Here is a 21835-nt window from a genome sequence, read left to right as displayed (position 1 = left end):
ACAGCTCATAAACAGGCACCTATGTAACACACAGAAATAAGGCTATTGCCTATCAATTCAAATTTGAGGAATTTGTACAACTGTATTTTCCAGAGTAGAGATTGTGGAAGGGGAGCAAGCCTCCCCTTTGACTCACTGGACCCACTTGGAGCCCTGTCTCATTGCCAGGGTTTCCGCTATGTGTTATTGAAAGATACCAGCTTGTTAGCTTCCCTCATCAGCTGACATCTATCTGATAGATATGGCACTCTGTTCTTCTCGTGGACAAACTTGTGAATAAACTTGTAGTTTGTTTATAAATTATTTTAATTATAAATTATTTGTTCTGTAACTTGTAACTCCAGAATAAGAGGAGCCTTGTGGTAGAGTTTTCTTCTGGGGCCAGAGGAGGGGAGAGCAGGGCACCGTGGGAAAGTAAATGTGTGCTGTTTCAGAGGGACCCCGGAGTGCAACACAGTCTAGCCCCTTTTTTGCTACAAGTTCTGTGAAATACACGATGTTTTTTTCTAGGCCAAATTCTGTAGCCTATATCTGTGACCATCTTTATGACAGAGAAGCGGACCCTTTTATAACTTTGAGTGGCTGCATATTCTTGTAAATCAACTTTCATGTTTAGGTGTAGGGGCTAAAGGTTTTTTGTAAAACTTAAGTTTATATTCTTCCAGTATTAAGAATGGCTGTTAAGAAAATCAGAGGCATCTACACTTTTCTGGGTGTATGCTGTGTAAATGGTTTGTTAGAGTCAGCCCACATTCGTTTGTGAAACCCAGTTCAGTTTTTAGAGATTTTGCCAACCAGTTGTTAAACACAACCATTACTAAAAGTTAAATGTTCTATAAAATACTCAGTATTTGTCACTTCCTAATTGTTTTATTACATTTTACTATGATCTCTGCTTCTGAAGTGCTTTGCGCTAGTTGTACCGGCCTGGTGCTGGTGCTGTGTCCTGGGGCAGCTCCTCTCAGCCCTCACCTCCCCGATGCTGGGCCACCAGCTCCAAGGCAGCCGCGGTGGGTGGGCGTGCCCCGTGGAAGTACAAGAATTCCATGGAACAGCTTTTTCTCCCAGGAGAGCACCACACCACTGTGGAGGAGGAAAAATAAACTTCCTCCTACCCTTCTAAATTCTTCCAGCTGGACAAATAATCAGATTAACATGAGGCAGATTAACAAGAGAAAAATGACCAAATGTATGATGTATGGAGATTCCCTAAGGACGTGGAACCTGCCATCTTTAACAGTGGGACACGGAGAGGACTTTGAGTAGATGGGCCTTGCAAGGTTCCTCCCTGGCTGTCACACTAGTTCATATTGAAATAGAGTTATCTCTGATGATAGCTCTCTTCCTGGAGCAGGCAGTTAGGGGGAAGGTTAAAGGTTTTTCTTGAGTCTTTCATTCTTTAAAAATAGCCAGCTTAAAATAATATCTAAAAATGGGCATATTTGGGGGTGGCAGACCCGACCTCCCTTCACCACCACGTGCAGAATGGAAAGCCTGTGCAGAGTTGTGGGAGCTGGTGTCGATCTCCTGATCATGGCCGCCTTCTTTCTGACTGCAGAGCAGTGCTCATTCATCCCTTCAGGAAGTGGGCGAAGCTTACCAAATATTGCTCCTTGAAAACGAGTTTCTGTTGGCTTTCAATCACTTCCTCATATCATTAGTGTTTCTTCTCCTTAGTGTTTAAGAAGATTCTTAATGTGTTGTTAGGTTTTTCAAAACATTTTTTAACATCTTTTATACCTTCTGGATCTAATTATTTGAGACTAATAAACTCTTAGGTTGATCCTGTTATTTTTTTAATAACATAGGGAGTATAGGGAGATTTTAAATTTAAAATTAAAATTAAAATTCCTTTCTCTTTGTTCTTAAATAGGATGCAGTTTTCTTAGCAAGGTTGCTTTTATTTTATTTTTATTTTTAAAAAGATTTTATTTACTTATTTTCAGAGGGGAAGGGAAGGAGAGACGGAGAGAAACATCAGTGTGTGGTTCCCTCTCACGCACCCCCTGCTGGGGACCTGGCCTGCAACCCAGACATGTGCCCGGACTGGGAATTAAACCGTGACCCTTTAGTTTGCAGCCCCACATGCAATCCACTGAGCTACACCAGCCAAGGCCTAGCAAGGTTGCTTTTAAATAGCTTAGTAAAAATGTGTGTGTGCACATGCATTTCTTAGGATAGTTTGTAAGGAGATTCAAGTATGACTTGCCTAACGTTGGCCGGAACTGCAGAGCAGGGGTGTGCATGTGCACCCATGAATGTGTGTGTGTGGCATTGTGATTTTATTTCTGCTTGTCGGTGAATATAACAGAAAAAAAACAGCTAGGGGAAGGGACATTAGATATCAGGAGTCTAATTTTCCGGGCATATGAGGTTTTTCTCTTTAGTTGCTTGAGAATGTAATATATATGTTTTCTTTCAAAGATAGACTGGCAAGATCTTCTTCCCCCATATCACCCACCCAAAAAACAAAACCGCATACTCTATTTCTACCCCTACAGTGTGTCTGTGATTTTGGGGCCAGCTTTAATGAGGGCCACATAGGTGAGCCATATTTTTAGAGCCCTACCAGCGGAAGCTGTGGCACATTGAGCAGGTACTTTCATTCATTGGTATACAGGAGTGACTGTTTTCTGTTTCACACGTGAAATGGTGGTCACTTTAAAAATGATGTAATTATTGATAAACAGCTCTAGGGAAGAATGTTGTGTCATATGAATCACTATTCTTCAGAGTTCCCCTCTTGTGAGTTTGAGATCTATAAGGAATTAAATAACAGACGTAGAGTGTGTCACGTTTGTATGAACTTCTCCTTGTACATACAACATGTTCTTTTGCACATAAGGAGCTCCCATTGCCTTAATTAAAGTGACTTGTACCTCAGAGAGCTGCGTGTGCTCACTGAGCCTGTGAATGCGCCTCGTTAATGCAGCTGTTCCTTGTGCAGTGTGCAGAGCAGGGGTGGGCTGAAATGGGGAACCATACATGTTTGAATCTCAGATGCTTGGCTACTCAAATGTAGTACTGTAAATGTTTCTGAGAATTCTGCAAATGTATGAAATTTTCACCAAGGAAAGAAGTTTGTACTTTAGAAGGAGAGAGATCTGCTGTGTAATGTTGTAAATGTGTTCCTTCTTAAATTAAAGCAACAGCATTATTGAGCAACATGTTTCTGCCTTAGTTTCTGTGTCCAACTTGAAATAATTAACACAACATTAAGCATTTAAAATTACTTATTCTTCTATTTCCAGCCCTGGTGTGAGTGCAATTTGAGACTGATTTTTCTGAAAAATCAGAATTGTTATCATTTGAGTGTCCTAGAATTGTCCGCACTCTAAGGCTGAAGATTCTTAGACCTGTCTGTACTGTGTTCATCTCAGTTCTATTGGTGCTATTGTCCATCTGTGGCAGTTGAGAGCCTGTCGCATTGGAAGCTAAAGCAAAGTAATGTTGCAGCATTGCCATTATTAAAATTGAATCTTCCAATTACAGTCAGAATGATGACCTATTCTCTACAGCATTGTTTTATTCAGTCTGTAAGAGGAAATAGATAATTTAGTTTGAAACCTTGTTTGGTTGAAATCAGATGTACTGCTCTTTCCCTTTTTAGAACATAATAGTTTGTGCAACACAATGAACATGATCAGATTTTAAAACTTAATGTTGTAGTTGGATTACCTCCTTTAGGCTGTTGAGAGAGTAACAAACACGATTGTTGCACTTCCCTTGCCTGTACGTACTAACTGTGTCTGTGCCGTGTTTCTCATTCAGCCTTGCCAAACTGAAGCCTGAGAAGAGATGAACAACAAACCAGATTCAAAAATGGCTTGAGAAGCACATGTTGCACAGTCGTTTAAAAAATACAATAAATTTACTTTTAATAAATTCTTAGTGGTTGTTGATGAATTTTGTTTACGACATCAGCAGTTTTGATGGTTTTAGTAATTCCATATTAATCAATTTGGAACTTTTTTATCTTGATTTCAAGCTTGGGGGTTTAAATTACTGCTTGAAAAGGCAGAGAAGTGTTTTTTCCTACCTTTTTTATTAGCCCCTTTTCACAGTGGAAAACCATGGTCCTAGCTGCTGGCGTATTCAGAAGTCATCGGCACATACCAATTGGATGTTGGAATCGATGCTTTCAAGATTATGTAATGTACCAATTTGGTTTCATTGTGTATCTCAGTGGCAAGGGACATAGGCAGATGTCCATTTGGATAGTCACCTATTAGTTGATGACTAGGTAGGCCAGTTTGAGAACTTTGAAAGTAACTTGGGCAAAGAAAAGTGCCTTCATGGGTTACAGAATTTAGAGGGAAAATGAGGGGCTTGGGAAATAAGTGTCTTGCTCAGGGATGGCTTAACCAGTAATTTCGTCCAGTGGGAAAAAAATAGAGATACTCTGGCTAGTAGTAGTCCTGAGGTTTGCTGAGACCACGGGGAATGAGGGCACATCCTCTTTTATAGAGTGTTTCTGGAAAGAGTCTGTCTGGCTGGGTGTTCCAGTCACAGATCCCAGTGCTGGTCCAGGTGGATCTCAGGTCCTTCCTTTAGAATGAAGCTTTCTTCCTGCAAGAAGACCTGTTTCTCATGGCCCCAGGACTTCCCACAAAGATTGTATTCAGTAGCTCTACTTTCTGAAAATTCTAGGGTTGCTTTCCACTTAAAAATAAATGCGATCGTGAAAATGAGAGCCATTTATTGAAAGGGTGTTGTGGAACTGGGTTGTGAGCCGTGAGAAGGTCTTCACTCTGCTGACATGGTAGCAGCATGCTGTCCCACTCACGCCCCCAACTCCACTAAGCAGAAGCCCACACCTGTATTGTAGGAAGGGTGGACACAGAACAGGGTTTATTTGTTCATGTCAGAAGTATCAGGGCTTGTGGTTCTTTTATACCCAGGCCTTGTGGATTAAAATGACCAGTTTCACGGTGGTACATTACATGGCAAATGGTGCAGCCTGCTGGGATTTAGGGAATGCAGTTACACTGAGTATGTACAGTCCGCCCCGTCCAAAGGATACAGGAGCAATACTGTCTCATGGAAGAGAGAGAATTGAAAAAAGCAATGTTATATAATTTTAATTATTTTCCTGTTTGTCATCTGGACAGAGTAAGCAAACTGTTCTGTAAGTACATATATTGGGAGATTTCCTTGGAATAAGTTCCAAATTTGTAAATCTCAAGGACTTAACTGGATGCTTTTTTAAAATTTGAATGGAGACAGAGGTTCCCCCTTTTAACACAGGAAAGTGGGTGTCAGCCTGACCTGCTAGGAAAGACAGGGCTAGGGTAGCTGATGTCATATTCTTTGAGTATTCTTCTTTTCCTTGTTAGCAGTTTTCAGTAGAGAGCCTTTGACATCTCCAGCCCTGATGCTGACTGCAGAGGAAGCCAGAGGAGGCTCGGAGAGTGACAGCAAGGCCTTTCCAAGACCTTCCTGACGGTTTTAACATTTCTTTTCCACAAACCCGCAGCGTGACTGTAGAATGCAGGCATCAAGGATGACACTTACTTTTTAGTCTCTGTAAAGCAGACCTTTTTGTAAAAGAAGTTTTTGACAGTTCTGAGATGCTAAGTCAATTTCAATTCCAGACTGGGTGGAAATGGAATCCTTTTTCTGCAAGTGATGTGAAAATTGAAGGCTAGCGACTATTCACTTTCTAATAACACGGGGTAAATAAATACTATCACACCATTGGAAAATGTACTAGAAGACAGGCTCAGCTAATGACGTTTACCACAACATATATTGGAAATATTACATCTTCAGGTTTTTTTATAATTTGTTACCATTGGAGTCTTTATATCTTTTACATTAAAAATAACGGATCAAGTACATGTCATTTCTAAATGTATTTTTATCAAGCCACAAATTATTACATGGAGGTAATTGTTTTATTCTTATAGCCTTTTAAATAATTCACCGGGGAAGTGACCTTTTTCATAATGGAATGTAGTATGTTTTTTTTTTAACCTGTGTTTAATAGTAGCCAATGTAGAAACGGAAGACTAAAATTGGGTTAAATTTCATATCATAGTGAAATAATGATGTCTCCTGTTAACCTTTCTACTTAACATTTTGTCTTAGAGTGGATGAGCCACACATGCTTTATGCCAGTGATTTTCAATTTTTTTCATCTCATGGCACACATAAACTACCAAATCTCTGTGGCACACCCAACCATACATTTTTTTACTGATCCGACAAATAGGTACAATGTTGATTCATTCACACCAGACTGCTGTTGCTATGTGGCTGTTGTCATTTTTTTATTTGACAGCCTAAAGGAAAAGAAGTCAGTGCTTCTGATTAAATAGTGAGGTATTGCGTGTTTTTAAAATTTTTTTTGGTATACCTGTTGAAAATTGCTACTTTATGCTAAAGCCAAGCCCCCAAAGCTGTTCTGATCCTTTTTTGCCTATCCCAGAGCTTTGCCTCTCCCCAGGTGGTTCTTCTCTTTCCCACGTCATCAGTGACACCCTTCTCTACTCGGTCATTTTTTCTTTGTCCTACACTAGGCTGTTATTTCTTTTACCTCAGAGAAAAGCCTGTTTCCCCCTCCCTGCCCTTTCAGTTGCTACCTCATTTTCTCTTCCTCTCTTCAGAGCAAACCTTCAGATACATTAGTACCTGTTGTCTTCATTTTCTGTTCTCTCTTAAACTCCCTTCAGTGAAGCTTTCATCCTCCTTGGCTCCACAAAACCTGCTCTCACCAATGTCACCCATGGCCTTTTCATGGAAGAGTCTCCCCTCTACATTCTCACTCTGCCCCTGGGACTGCAGAGGCACTGGGTCTGTCTTGCTTTCCTTTGAGATCGCTCTTGCCATGTCCCCGCCTCTCATTCAGCCTGCTGTTTCCATGTCGCTTGGCCAGTTCTGCATCAAGCTCTGTTCCCCTGATGTTGGAGTGCTCCAGCACTCAGTCCTCAATCTCCTCCTCTTTTTCTCATTTCAGTAACACAGAATTCTTAGGTTCTTAAGAAGCAGCTGCAGAGCTCTGAATACAGCCGACGTGCAGATGGCTCCCAGCTCCCAATCTCCCACTTGGGTGTCCATTGTGAGCTCTGGAGGTGGGGGCCCAGCCATCTCCTAGACATATTCACTCAGCTGTTGAGCAGGCTCTGGAACATAACATAGCCCAGCTCAGTTCTGGACAGTTTGCCCAGAATGTCTGTTCTGAGCCTTCCTCTTCCCGGATAATGGCGGCTGTGTTTTCACTTGGTCTGGTCCAAAACCTTGGAGTAATCCTTGACTCCTATTTTTTTCTTACACCTCACATTTAACTTATTAATGTTCAGAAGCCAAAGCCCGTTTGATGTGATTTCAGCACATGTCTCTAATGCCAGCACTTTCAGTGTCCTGCCTGCTGCCCCAACAGTCTGGCGATGAAGTCCTCATCCTTCCTGTCCCTGCTTCCACACAGCCCCTTAGCACAGCGGCTGCAAGTCACATCACTTCCCTCCTCCCTTCAGTCAGAGTAGGAGTCTCCTGTTGGCCCCTACAGGACTTGCCCCGGCCTCTCTGACCTCATTCCTTCGGTGCTTCCTTTGTGGACTTCGGCTACACTGGCCTCTGGCCTCGTCTCCTCTGAATATGTCAAGTCCACTACTGCCTTTCTCCCTGCTCACCCCTCTACCCAGAATCATCTTTTCTCAAATAACCACAGGGTCTCTTTTGTGCCTTTAACATCTTTACTCAAATGTCACCCTTTCAGGGGGTCAATCCAATATTGCAGACTTTGCCCCCTCCTACTTCATGAATTCTTTCTGCTCTACTTTTTGGCATTCTTTTCCTCCTCAGCACTCATCACCACTGGACATAGCCTATATCCCACAGATTTGGGGTAATAAGTCGAGAGCGGCAAGGTTTGTTAACCCTCTTTCCCTTGTTATGTCCCTAGCAGACTGCCTGGTACATAATCAGTGCTCAGGAATGTAACAGATGTCATCGTCTAAACCTGCAGCACACCCCCGACTTCCAGTGGCCAGTTTCAGCTCAGTGCCTGTGGCCTCTCTGGAGCCTTGGAAGGAGGCTCTGCTTCTCTGTGCAGGGTGCACAGGAGTACCCGGAGTAGCGCCTTTTCACAGCAGCCCTCAACCAGTGACCCAAGAAAGCCAGTGTAAAAGCACTCAGTCCCTGTGGCCCTTAAAAACATAACACTAGGGCATAAATCTGTACCCTGAGGCCTGAAAGTGTGGTCGTTAGACCAGGGATATGGCAGCACCTAGAGCCTGTCAGAGATGAGGAATCGCAGGCCCTGCTCCAGACCTACTGCAAATCTGCAATGTAACAGTCCAGGCTGAGACACCCTGTGGTACCTGCTACCCCTGCTCAACAGCTGGCCTGTGGGCTAGCTTTCCAGGCCCACAGTGGTAATAGGCTGAGGACGCTTTGTCACTCGTGCCTTTCCATTAAACCACTGCTCCAAATCCCTGTCTCAGGATCGCCTTCTAGCCAAGTCCACACGAAGATAAGTGTTTGTGGAACAAAAGAATAAAAAATAAAATTTCTGGAGTCAGGAGTGGTGTGTATGTGACCCGTTTCTACACACTGTCACACCAGAACAACTCGTGCGGGTGTTGTTCTCATCTTTGAAAGACCATGTCACTTCCAGACCCCCCTGTGACGGAGGAGGCAGTTAGTTCCTGGAGAGCAGGCCTGGTCGTACACCTTAGCTTTACAGCATGTTCTTTGGTTTGTTGTTGAAGGTACTGTTTTCTTGGCTGTTTTTAGCTGTAAGTGGCTTAATTATTTTTCTGTTACAGCAGATTTGCAAAAAAAAAAAAAAGTGATTTTCCTACTATATTCATTTTGGGCAGTTTCCCACCTTCAGGCTGGGAACTGTATAGTTGAGGTCAAGCCAGGAATACTTGTTTAAATTGCCCTGTTTATGTCTTTATAAGCCTCGAAATGTCATCCTCCGTGAGATGGTGTAAGATTCTTCCCCTTAAAGAAGTCAGAACCTTGACTTTACTCTTCACAAGCTTTCAGAGCAGCTGAGGCCTGGGACAGGAGCTGGCCCAACCATTCTCTGAAGGCCACGCCTGACATTTGCAAACTGCCTCACCCATGGGCAGTACTCTGAGCACCCCCAGCAGCCCTGGGGGACACTTCTGAGCACCTGGGGCCTGGCCTCCCCCTGGAGCCAAAAGTCCTCCTGATTCTTAGGCGTGGCTTCCCTGGGAGCAGGGGCAACTTCTCCTTAGTTTCTTTTTCTATAACATTTGTAATATTTTGTTATGACATGCATTTCTTCTGTAAGAAGAAATTTCATTATTTCTCTCCCCTCTTTGGTTATTTAACAATTCCAGTTCTTTAAAAAAGCAAATAAAAGAATAATTTTATATTCTTTGTCCACACAAAGAAACAGACTGTGAAGTGAACTAAACTGACACAAACTAACTGCAGAATATCCCTACTTACTGGACTAAGGTATCTTTATTTCTGCTCCTCAAGGTGACCTATAATGTTCCCCATGATCACTCCAGTTCCCATTTCTGGTTGTGTTGGGTAATCACTGGTCATTTTGTCTTTGCTCATGTAGTGACTTCTACCAATACTATGGCTGGTGGCTAGCGGCTAGTGTTCACTGAATATGTCCAGCATGCTGGACAGTCTGCTGAAACTGTAATTCTTGATTACCCACATAATGAATAATAAATGATATATATAATCTTAGCATATATAATATATATAATGTATATTATATATATATAGTCTGTGATCTATGTAATAACCCCAATGTAGGTGCCCTTTTAGCCATTCATTCCATTTTATGGATGAAGACACACAGGTTCAGAGAGGTAAACTAATAACCAGGCTCCCACGCGGCCACGTGGTGGAGCCACACTGAGCCCACTTCTGGGTTCAGAATAAGGATCCGCTCCTAAGATGTGTGCCCATGCCTCTGCTGAAACAGCCGAGCCTTCCTGGCCTCTCTCACTACTGTTCTTCTGCGTCCACACCTGAGGGGGAGCCAAGGTGCCTACGAATCTAAGCTCATGAGGCAGCAGTGCTCTGTGCTCTGAAAAAATGCAGATCCCTGTTGCTAGCTGGGAAATGTGGAAGTTAGTGTCTTTTGAACCTGACTCTTCATTTGTGTTCTGCCCTGTTTGATTTCGGTAGCCTTCTGTGTCTGGGCTTCTTTTTTTGTTTTTTTCCCAAATGATTCATAAGGACTCGGGAATTTCATTGTTAATTTAAAAACTACCAAGTGCCATGTGTCTTCCCCAAAACAACCGACTCTGAAACTTGCCTCTGCTATATCAGTAATGCTGTGGAGATTAAAACAGAACAGTCTAGCTTCACTCCTGCTCTTTTCTCAGATGGCTAATGAGTCCTGACTGCTTCTGTCTTGACAGCTCCCTTCCTTTCCCTTCCCTTCCCTTCTGCACACCTCCTTACACCTTAGCTCTGCTCCACCACTGCTGTTTCTTTTATCTTTCCCATGTAGATAATTGCGAGGCCACTCTTCCTCGGGATGTGTTCAGAGTCTGTGCTTGTCTACTAATCGCCTGAAGGTTGCAGGTCTGCTCTCCCTCTCACCCTGTCAGTGCTGCCCAGGTCAGTGAGCCTGCCAACGTGTGGGTGCCTCTGAGGCCAGGCCGCCTTGGGCCCCCGCCCTGTGGAGCCTTCCTGGTCAGTCGGAGTTGCTCCCCCTGCCCCTCTGCTCCTGCATCTGTCTGGGACCTCAAACCCGGCTGGGGTGAATTTCCATTGCTGCTTATAGGAAAATAACTTATCTAATTTCTGTTTTTATAATTGATTTTAGTCATGAGGAAAATATCTCAACTTAGTTTACTTTTGAATTCCTAGAATTTCAGATTTCTTTCCTCTTTTAACTCCTTTTAGAATATGGTGCTAGAAACATTTTTTAATTGAGAAAATTGTATCTACTTACGTTATCTCAGTGTGGGTTGGTTCTGAAACAGTTGTAGGGCAGCAACCATTAAGACTAGCTGGTGATAGGGGCTCTCACAGGAAGGAGGTCTCCCTTGGGTGTTCTTCCTGGAGCACAGTGACTGCCACTTCCTGGTGTCGCTCAGGGTACCGTGGGGAAGCAGGCTAACCGTCCACACAGGGCACTCTCTGCTGCACACCAAGTTGTCCAAGACACACTGGGGTGATGGCAATTGCCCTGAAATAACCTCAGTTTGCTCTGTCCAACAGTCAGGTAAGTATAAATGACCAGTAAACCTCCTAATGGACCATCATATTTCAGCACTTAATGATTAGTAGCCTTTAAAGATGAACTCTGCCTGCTCCTGTACCAGTTGATGGGTGAGAGCGAAGATCAGGAGCCAGGGAAGTCTACGTACAGCTTGTGAAGTGTAGCCTCTTCTGCATTCCCCATCCCAAAGCTGGTGGGAAAGGCCAGCAACCTGCTGTGGGTGGGGTTGGGCTTCTGGCCTTAGTTACCCCTCAGGGAACAACCTCACTCCCTTCTGTCTCTCTGTCCAGTGTCGTGCTATGTGACTCAGAGATACTCATCGTAGGTATGTGCATCCGTGTGCCTTACACAAGGAAGCACCTGCACAATGAAGTAAGTTGAGGATTTTACTACTCATCTGGCAAGAATTGTTTCTAATGATGACCAGGTGGACTTTTTCAAGTCCGGTTTTAGAACATATATGATTCCTGAGTGATGGTAAGGTAAAACCATTAATTTGCACCTTCTACAAATATTTACTGGGGGCCTGCTATGTGGTAGGCCTCATGCTAGGAGAGAGGACTTCAGTGGTAACATAGTAAAGAGGAGCTGAGAAAGGGACTGTGTAAGGCAGAGCAAGTGGGCTTTGCCCAGACTCAGAGAATGAGTCTTCCTCCAGAAGCTGATGTGGAAACTGAGATCTAAAAGTTGTTGAGTTCTGTATCTGAAGAAGACTCTGGGGAAAGGAGAGTTTTGCACCAGTGGGATTCCGACTCTTGACATGATCCATCTTGCAACCCCACAGGTCACTGAAACATTGCACGAGGTAACGCTTGCCCCTCCTCTCCCTGACACGCTCTGATGGGTGTTGCTGAGAGGCAGCAGGTTAAGGACCTGGGCTCTGAAGATAGATTGCCCATGTCCAAATCTCAGCCACACACTCATCAGCCTGGTCTTTGGGCAAGTTAACAAACATCTGGTGTTTTATTTTTCTCACCTGTAAAGTGTGAATAGTAATGGTACCTGCTTCACAGGGTGTTTTGGAGCTACAGTGAGTTAATAATGTACAAAGCACTGAGAACCCCTCCTGGTACAAAGAATGCATGATGTAAATGTTAGTGACTATTATTATTCTGTAATTCATTTAAAAATACTAGATGTAAAAATTAAATTTATATCTTTAATGGGCTGAAAACAGGATTTGAAAAATATTGTTTAGAAATAATTTCAGGGGTGTCCAGCCCATGGGCCGCATGTAGCCCAGGATGGCTATGAATGAGGCTCAAAACACAATCATAAATCTACTTAAAACCTTTTTTTTTTTGCTCATCAGTTTTTGTTAGTGTTTGTGTATTTAAATTTGTGGCCCAGAGATGCCAAAAATTTGTACACCCCTGGTAGATGGTGGAAATCCTCTAAGTTTGCGAAGGGGAGAAGGGGGGAGGAGCCTGGACTTGTTTGAAAGACATCATGACCTAATCTTAGGGACAGGTGGAAGTCATTCAAGAGAACGGCTTGGTAACATTTACATTTTCTAGAAAATTGAAAGCTTTCTGCAACAAAAGCATACAGAATGAACTAGAGAGCTGAACAAGAGTGAGGGCCAGAAATTCAGGGAGGTAGCTGCTGTGAAAATCACAGCCAGCAGCGGTGGCAGCTGTGGGCACAGGCTGCTTGTGTTTCTCAAGGGGAATCTGGGGGAGTTGATTATTTGGTCAGATAAAACAAAACAAAACAAAAAAAACAAACCTAGAGGGAGGGAACAGTAAAAAGTAATTCCCACGATTTTGGCCTCATTGGTGGGGTAGATAGTCACACAGAGGGTAGAAAACGAAGGAGGAGGGTCATATTTGAGGAAATAGGGTTATGTTAAATCTTGTACTGGTCTGCCATCTGCCCAAGGGCAGGTGACTTGTTGACAGAGGGATGGGAGGGGCTGGCCCAAAAAGCTGGTATGTGGCAGTATTTGCGGGGCGGGGGGGGGGGGGGGGGTACATCTGGGAAGTGTGTGCAGGGAAGAGGAGCAGGCCAAACCCTGAGTTCTGAGGATTTCAAATGTCGTGGCCAGCTCAGGGTGGGGAAGGCACTGTTGATTATTGAGAAGAAGCTTCTGTAGAGAGAGGAGGAAAACTACAGGAGTATGGTCTTTAAAGCCAAGGCTAGAGTGTGATTTTTTATTAATTATATAGAAGAGTATGGTCAGCAGTGTTCCTGCTGGAACAGGTCAAAAGGGACTCACATTCTCAGCTGCATGGGAAGGTCAGCGGACCAATTTTGAATGGTTACCCCTTGTTACGTGACATATTCCAGTGTTTCTGTGTGATCCCAGTCTGACATTCTCTGATGCTGATGCTTGGTCCAAGTTAAGGACATCATATATTAATTCCTATTTGAAGAAGAAAAGCTCGTTTCCCCCCAACACTCCCTACACAAATACAGAAACCTGTGTCAGATTTCTGTACTTTCAAGTAATAGAAATGATATTTAAGTGACATTAATTCCTGTTGTAGGTTTTCACAAAAGAGTGTAGGAATTAGGGTATGAAGAATTAAGTGTGTAAGTAACTTATTACCAAAGTGTCACGTGGAGGGAAGGTAGATCCAGTGACAGTTTTACTGGTGTGGTGCTACTCTTTGGCTGCACTGCTGAGAGATGGCATCTTCCCTGTCTCTTTTGTTTACTGTGGTGACAGTTGTGGGATTGACCAGAGTGGATGTACACGCTGATGACATCAGCCATGCTGAATTATGACAGGGCCTACTTTCTGTTTTTGCTTATGTTTATAAAACAAGAGAGTACTTAGGTCTGCCAACTAGCTTGTTTCATCAAAGTGCCAGGATCAAATTTATCTTTTTTGAAAACCTTTTTTTTTTTTCAAACAAAAAATGTTGTAGCATTTAACCATTATAACACATGGTCCAGAATCCTCACTCTATACTTAATTTTCAGACTATGTTTTCCCAGGATCTATTTTTGCAAGGTTCATGGGTGTTTCCATTCCCATGGCTTAAAAAAAATCAAGTATAAACTGTGATTTGCAGATGTTCTTGTTTTTCTAGGCAACACTGTGCATATTCTATGTTATATCCAAGGGGGGATAAAGTATTGGGTATGTCCAAGCTATTCATGCTTTGCATAGTCTATTAAAATTATTATATTGGGCATGCCCAAGATTTTAGTTTGCTGGCCCTTTCCAAAAGGCTCTTAGCTGTGCTCTGCCTATGTGCATAATTTTAAAAATCTTTTTATTTTTATATGCATTTTATTTATTTTTAAATTGAATGGATTAGGATGACATTGGTTAACAAAATTATATAGGTTTCAGGTGCCCAATTCTACAACACATCGTGTTTACACATCATTGTGTGCTCACCACCCCAAGTCAAATCTGTGTCCACCACCATATACCCCACTATTACCTCCTCCACCTCCCTCTACACCCACTACACCAGCAATCACCACATTGTTGTCCATATCCATGAGTTTTTTCTTTTTCCTCTTTTTTGTTCAGTCCCTACATCGTCCCCACGTTCTCTCCTCACCCACTTAGCTCTCCCTTCCTGAGTGCTATCAGCCTGCTCTCTCTCTATGTATGACTTTGTCACTGTTTTGCTTATTTGTTTATTTTGTTCATTAGATTCCACATGTGAGTGGAATCATATGGTATTTGTTTTTCTATGAGAGGCTTGTTTCACTTAGCATGATACTCCCAGCTCCACCCATGCTGTAGCAAAAGGTGAGACTTCTTCTTTTTTTTTATGACTGAGTAGTATTCCATTGTGTGAATGCACCACAGCTTTTTTATCCACTCAGCTACATATGGGCACTTGGGCTGCTTCCATATCTTGGCTATTGTAAGTAACGCTGCTATAAACTTAGGGGTGCTGCATATATTCTTTCAAGTAGTGTTTTGGGTTTCTTTGGAAATAATCCCAGAAGTGGAATCACTGGGTCATAAGGCAGATCCATTTTTAATTTTTTGAGGTGACTCCATACTGCTTTCCACAGTGGCTACACCAGTCTGCAGTCCCACTAACAGTGCTAAAAGGTTCTCCTTTCTCCACATTCACACCAGCACTTATTTGTTGATTTACTGTTGATAGCCATTCTGATAGCTCTGAGGTGGTATCTTGTTGTGATTTTAATTTGCTTTTCTTTGATGATTAGTGATGTTGAAGGTCTTTTTGTATGTCTGTTGGCCATCTGTATGTCCTTTTTGGAGAAGTGTCTATTCGGGTCCTTTGCCCATTTTTCAATTGGATCCTTTGAGTTTTTAAGTTTCCGATAAATTTTGGATATTAAGCTTTTAATAGATGTTATCATTGGCAAATATGTTCTAGCATGGAGTAAATTATATTTTAATTTTGCTGATAGTTTTCTTTGCCATGCAAAATCTTTTTGGTTTAATGTAGTTCCATTTGTTCATTCTTTCGTTTCTCTTGCCTGAGGATATACATTAAAAAAAAAAAAGTACTGCTAAGAGCAATGTATGAGGTTTTTACTGCCTATGTTTTCTTCTAAAATTTTTATGATTTTGAGACATTTAAGTCTTAAATTCATTTTGAGTTTATTCTTGTGTGTAGTTTAAGAAGGTGGTCTAATCTCATATTTTGAATGTATCTATCCAGTTTTCCCAACATCATATATTGATTAGACTCTCTTTACCCCATTGTATGTTTGTGCCTCCTATTTCAAATGTGAATTGACTACAAAGGTGTGGGTTCTGGGGTATTTCTGGGCTCTCCATTCTGTTCATTGATTGATATGTCTGTTTTTATGCCCGTACCATGTTGTTTTGATTACTATGATCTTGTACCATAGTTTGATATCAGGTATCGTGATTCCTCCTACTTTGTTCTTCTGTTTCAAGATTAGTGTGGCTATTTAGGGTCTTTTGTGGTTCCATATAATTTCTTTTGAATATTTGTTCTAGTTCTTTGGAATATACCATTGGCATCTTGATAGGAAATATGTTGAATTTATAGATTGCTTTGGGCAGTATGGACACCTTAATGATACTGATTCTTCCTATCCATGAACACAGTATGTGTTTCTACTTCTTTGCATGTATCTCAATTTCTTTATTCAATGTCTTATAATTTTCTGAGTATGGGTCTTTTATATTCTTGATTAAATTCTTAGGTATTTTAGTCTTTTTGAAGCAAACGTGAATGGGATTGTTTTCTTAGTTTCTCTTTCTGACAATTCATGATTAGTGTATAAAAGTGCAACTATTGTCTAGATATTTATTTTGCGTCCTGCTACTTTACTGAATTTATCAGTTCTAGTAGTTTTTTTAGGGGAATCTTTAGGGCTCTCTAAATACAGTATTATGTCATCTACAAATAATGACAGTTTTAATACTTCCTCCCCTCCAATTTGGATGCCTTTTATTTCTTCTTCTTGTCTGATCACTGTGGCTAGGATTTCCAATACTATATTGAATAAGAGTGGTGGAAGTGGACTTCCCTGTTTTGTGCCTGATCTTAGGAGGAACACTTGTTGCTTTTGTTCATTGATTATAATATTAGCTGTCAGTTTGTCATATACGGCCTTGATTATATTAGGGTATATTCTCTCTTTATTAACACTTTTCTGAGATTCTCTATCATAAATGGGTACTGGTTTTTATCAAGTGCCTTTTCTGTTTCTATTAATATATGACCATATGGTTTTTACCCTTATGTCTGTTTATGTGGTGCATCACATTTATTGATTTGTGGATATTGTATCAACATTGCATCCATGGAGTAAATCACATTTGATCATGGTGTATGATCTTTGTTCATGTATTGCTGTATGCACTTTGGTAATATTTTGTTGAGGATTTTAGCATTACGTTCACCAGGGATATTAGCCCATAATTTTCTCTTTTTTTTGTAGTGTTTTTAATCTGGTTTCTGAATTAAGGTAATGCTGGCCTTGTAAAATGAGCTGGGAGTCTTCTGTTGAATTATTTGGAATAGTTTGAGAAGGACAGATGTTTGTTTGTTTTTTGAATGTTTGGTAAAATTCACCTGTGAAGTCATCCATTTCAGGACTTTTTTGGGGGGGAGTTTTTTGATTACTGCTTCAATTTTACTAGGTATAATTTGTCTATTCACATTCTCTAATTCTTCCTGATTCATTGTGGAAGGTTGCACATTTCTAGGAATTTTCCTGTTTCATCCAGGTTGTCCAGTTTGTTGGCATATAGTTGGTCATAATATTTTCTTACAATCATTTGGATCTATTTGGTGTCAGTTGTTACTTCTGTTTCATTTCTGACTTTATTTATTTGGGTCCTCTTTCTTTTTATCTTGATGAGTCTAGTTAAAAAGTTTGTCGATCTTGTTTCTCTCTTCAAAGAACGAGGTTTTATTGATTTTTGTTTTGTATTGTTATTTTAGACTTGCTTTGTTTATTTCTGCTCTGATATTTATTATTATTTCATTCCTTCTACTCTATTTGTTGCTTTTTTTCAAGTTTCTTTAAGTGTCAAGTTAGAGTCTTTATTTGAGATTTTTCTTATTTCTTGAGATTGGCTTGTAATGCTATGCATTTCCCTCTTAGGACCGCTTTTGCTGTGTCTCATAGATTTTGGGTTGTTGTACTCTCATTTTTCATTTGTTTCAAGGTATCTTTTGATTTCTTTATTGATACCATTGTTCACTCATTTGTTTAGAACATATTATTTAGCTTCCATGTGTTTGTGTATTTTATAGTTTTTTTCTTGTGATTGTTGTCTAGTGTTTATACCATTATGGTCAGAGATGATACTTGATATATTTGTAGTTTTCTTAAATTTATTGAGACTTGTACATGCATTTTAAATATGAATTATGCTATGTATTATGCACTTCATGCCCATTGTTGCATTCAAAAACATTTCCACTAGTTTTTTTTTTCTGGGAATATATTTCCCAGGATAATGTAGAATTACATATATTTTATGCTGGGACACAATTTGGATTTCTTTTATATTTTCAATAATAAAATAGTATAGACAAAGTATTATTTTTTATAAAGTAGAGAATGTTACTAGATAGTAACATTGTTTGGTCTTAGTCAGATACTGTATATACTTTAAATTACTAAGCTTTTAGATCTACCATACCAACTTCAATAAACAAATGTAAAAATAAAATATGTATGTTTTCATGGAATTCTTTTTTAAAGGTTCCATATTTAAATATGGTTTTTATCCATAAGGGTTTTATTATTTTTACTGTGAAAGTTCAGTGCATGTACTCTGAGAGTAAAGCCCCTGTCTATTTAGTTTGGCTAAACTCCTTTGACGAGTATTTTTCTTGTGAGGTGGAAGTCATTTGATTCACTAAAGCACAATTTTTATTCTGTTTTCAGTCTTTTAGATGTGTCCTCTGTTTTTCTGTATGCATGCAGCTGATAGGCAGCCAAAATAAAACAAAGTGTATGAAGCTATGGCTACTCCCCAATTGAGAGAGTCCCTAAATAGCATCAGAAATAGTGGAGAGAAAATTAAAATCATTTCTGACTCATAGAATGTTGTTTTCTTGTCTTCATACTGGAAGTCTTTGTCAGCTAGAATGGCACCATTGGCCTGAATAGGTGGGACTTCACATTGGTGGTTATTTTTAGTTATCTCAACTAGTTCTGCTCTAATATCCCTGGAAGGCTGTTGCTAGCTGCACCTTGCCTCCTGTTGCCCCCATGATTGACTTTGAGGGTGACATCTTAAGAAGAAAGTTAGTTGCTGGAAACTGTAGGGCTGAACTGGTGAAGTATTGATGTGAAATGGGATCATTTACAAATATCTCACAAATAATATAGTCTCCTTTTCTCTGTTTGGAAATCCAAATATATAAAAGGAAACACTTATTCTTGCCTTTTTATCTCCATGATTTAATCTATGAGAAATTGTTTACTTGTGACAGAGCCAAGCAACTGTGGTTTGAAGGTGACTTTGTTTACTCTTCTGTGATTGAAAAGGAATCTGGAGACTGGCTTGTATGGTGGCCCTAGAGCATCACCCACATCACTACCTCCTTGTGATCCAGCCATACGTAATATGTATGCCTTTATTTTTTTTAATTGTGATAAAATACACACAACATAACATTTACCACCTTAACCCTTTTTAAGTGTTCAGTTCAGTGGCACTAAGCACATTCACATTGTTGTGCCTTCACCACTGGCCATCTCCAGAACTCTCTTCATTTTGCAAAATAGAAATGCTGTGTCCTATGAACACTAACCCCGTGCCTTGTTTTTACCCCCTTCTACCTTCATCTCTGTGAATGTAAATGCTCTATATACTTCATGGAATCATACAGTAATTATCTTTTTTCGGTCACTGGCTTATATCACTTAGCACAATGTTCTCAAAGGTCATCCATGTTTTACTAAGTGTCAGAATTTCCTGTCTTTTTAAGGCCAAAATGGTCTGGCCAGTGGTGGTTGGTCTTAGACAGCACAAGAGACTGTGGACAGCAGCACAGTGCTATGAAGCAGCTGCAGTTTCAGAAACCTGAGGCTGCCTGGCTCCAGAAACAGTGAGCTGGAGAGGCAGTTCCCTGGAGAAGGCACTGCACAGCAGGTGCTCCTAGATGCCTATCCAATAGCCCACTCCTCTTCTTCCTTAGAAGTATGTGTGTGTGTATATATATGTGTATACATGTGTATATATATATGTATATATATACACACACACACAATATTTAGTTTATCTGTTCATCCACTAATGAACACATAGTTTACTTCCACTGCTCGGCTGTTGTGAATAGTGCTGCTGTGAACATGTCTTCACAGGTATTTCTATCTTCATGGTTACACTGTTACTTCATGGTTACAACTCTAACCATCTTGTCAGAAGTCTAAGCAGGAGGGGAAATGGCAACTTCTAGTGGAGTCTGCCCCAGTTTTAAGGATCTTTCCCCGAAGTCCCATCATCAATTTTATGAACTCGAAATTAAGAGTAAAAATGATAATAATATTTATTCAATGCCTATATTGCCAATACCCAGTGTAATTCTCAAAATAAACTTGTAATGGTGGCTATATTTTATCAAAGAGGAATTGAGGCTCAAAGAGGTTGAGTTGTTCTGCAAAGGAAAAGGTCGCTGGTTCGATTCCCAGTAAGAGCACATACCTGGGTTGCCGGAGGGTCCCGGGTCAGGGCGCATACAAGAGGCAGCTGATTGATAGTTCTTTCTCATATCAATGTTTCTCTAGCTCTGTTTCTCCCTCCCTTACCCTCCCTCTAAAAATAAATAAATGAAATATTTTTTTAAATAAAATCTTTTTTTAGTGTCCAAGTACATTGAGTCACATGTCTGTACATCACCTTGCTAGTTAGAGGCAAAGCTGGGATTTTGACTCAGGAATCTGTGTCTGCCTTCTGTTCCTGTTTTCATAGAAGGCTGGAAAAAGTAGTTTCATCTCAGCTAGACATATCTCCTCTCCCCACCAAATCAAGGTTCTACTTCCAAGGAAGAAGAGGAGTGGGCTATTGGATAGGCATCTAGGAGCACCTGCTGTGCAGCGCCTTCTCCAGGGAACTGCCTCTCCAGCTCACTGTTTCTGGAGCCAGGCAGCCTCAGGTTTCTGAAACTGCAGCTGCTTCATAGCACTGTGCTGCTGTCCACAGTCTCTTGTGCTAAGACCAACCACCACTGGCCAGACCATTTTGACTTAACTGAAAGGACAGGGATTAGACCACCAATACTATACAATATATGCTCTTTCCAATTTAGGGAGCCTAGAGGGGCTATTTGGAAATGGAGGAGGGGGTATAGTTATTTTTGATAGAATATTGTACCAATTTTTTAGAGTGAGGATTTCTGTAGAGTGCGTCATGTTTAAAAACATCATTATATTTCATCTTTGTAACAGTTACAGCTACCATTTTATTAATATTTAAGAGTGCCAGTTGTTACACATCAAATAACCAATGTCCTTCTGATTTTTTAGTGCAAGTTCTTGATCAGTGTTCTAATGTTGATTGTACTGACTTTGGTGCCTTTTTAATATACTGGTTCTTATGGTTATATTCCCCAAATGTATTCTTGGGTTATAGCAAGCTAGATCTTGTCTTCTAAGACTTAAGTGGTTATCTGCATACAACTTTAACCACCTCAGTGGGAACTTGATTCTTCAGGGTTTGGGAGATAATAAGTGGAGCATTTGAGGGTGAAGACCAATGTACCTTCCACTGTCCTTTGAATTCTTCTTCTTTGCAAATAAGGATGATAGGACATTTAACTTACTGATCTCAAATCTTAACCCAGTGGGGCTCCACCACCAGAGCTTTGCCCCACAGGGAACCTTTGGCAATCTGCTGTGACTTACTCGTTTGTCACGAATGGGGAGGGGTGCTACTCCCCTGTACATACCACGGTGTTCTAGGGAGCCCTCTACTCTCTCCCCACTGCACAGGATTATCTGGCCCAAACTTTTTAATGACGCCAAGGTTGAGAAACCCCTTTCCCTCTCAACTGCTGTGTGTCATGTAATTTTGTTGATCTTCAGATACGTTGCTTGAATTGCTCAGTGTTTTGTATCTGAATGTCCTCAGGTCCATCCATCAGCCTCACATCTCCATTATTATTCTGCTGGAGGAACACCACACCATGCATTTGGGCAGACACTTAAGAAACATGTAAAGTAACATGAAGAACCTAAGAGGCATGTGAAGAAATTGAGTTTAGTCTGAGATGGAGAACA

At 40.9% G+C, this 21835-nt stretch overlaps 1 protein-coding gene across 22 annotated transcripts in view; it reads left to right on the top strand.

The window, feature by feature from the left end:
- PARD3 (par-3 family cell polarity regulator) overlaps positions 1-21835 on the top strand; it is a 723671-nt gene that overhangs the window by 479893 nt on the left and 221943 nt on the right. For 2 of the 22 annotated variants that reach the window (XM_037039907.1, XM_037039906.1), the window contains one exon: positions 3772-3874. The exons of the other annotated variants lie outside the window; for them this stretch is intronic. In XM_037039907.1, the coding sequence (XP_036895802.1) occupies positions 3772-3802 (31 nt within the window). In that variant the 3' untranslated portion in view covers positions 3803-3874. Of the gene's footprint in view, positions 1-3771; positions 3875-21835 lie in introns of those variants that run through there. 22 annotated transcript variants of the gene reach the window in all.

This window comes from Sturnira hondurensis, unplaced genomic scaffold, assembly GCF_014824575.4.
Source record: "Sturnira hondurensis isolate 20B ecotype Veracruz unplaced genomic scaffold, ASM1482457v3 Scaffold0025598, whole genome shotgun sequence".
NCBI lineage: Eukaryota > Metazoa > Chordata > Mammalia > Chiroptera > Phyllostomidae > Sturnira > Sturnira hondurensis.
This window is presented reverse-complemented; position numbering and strand designations above follow the sequence as displayed.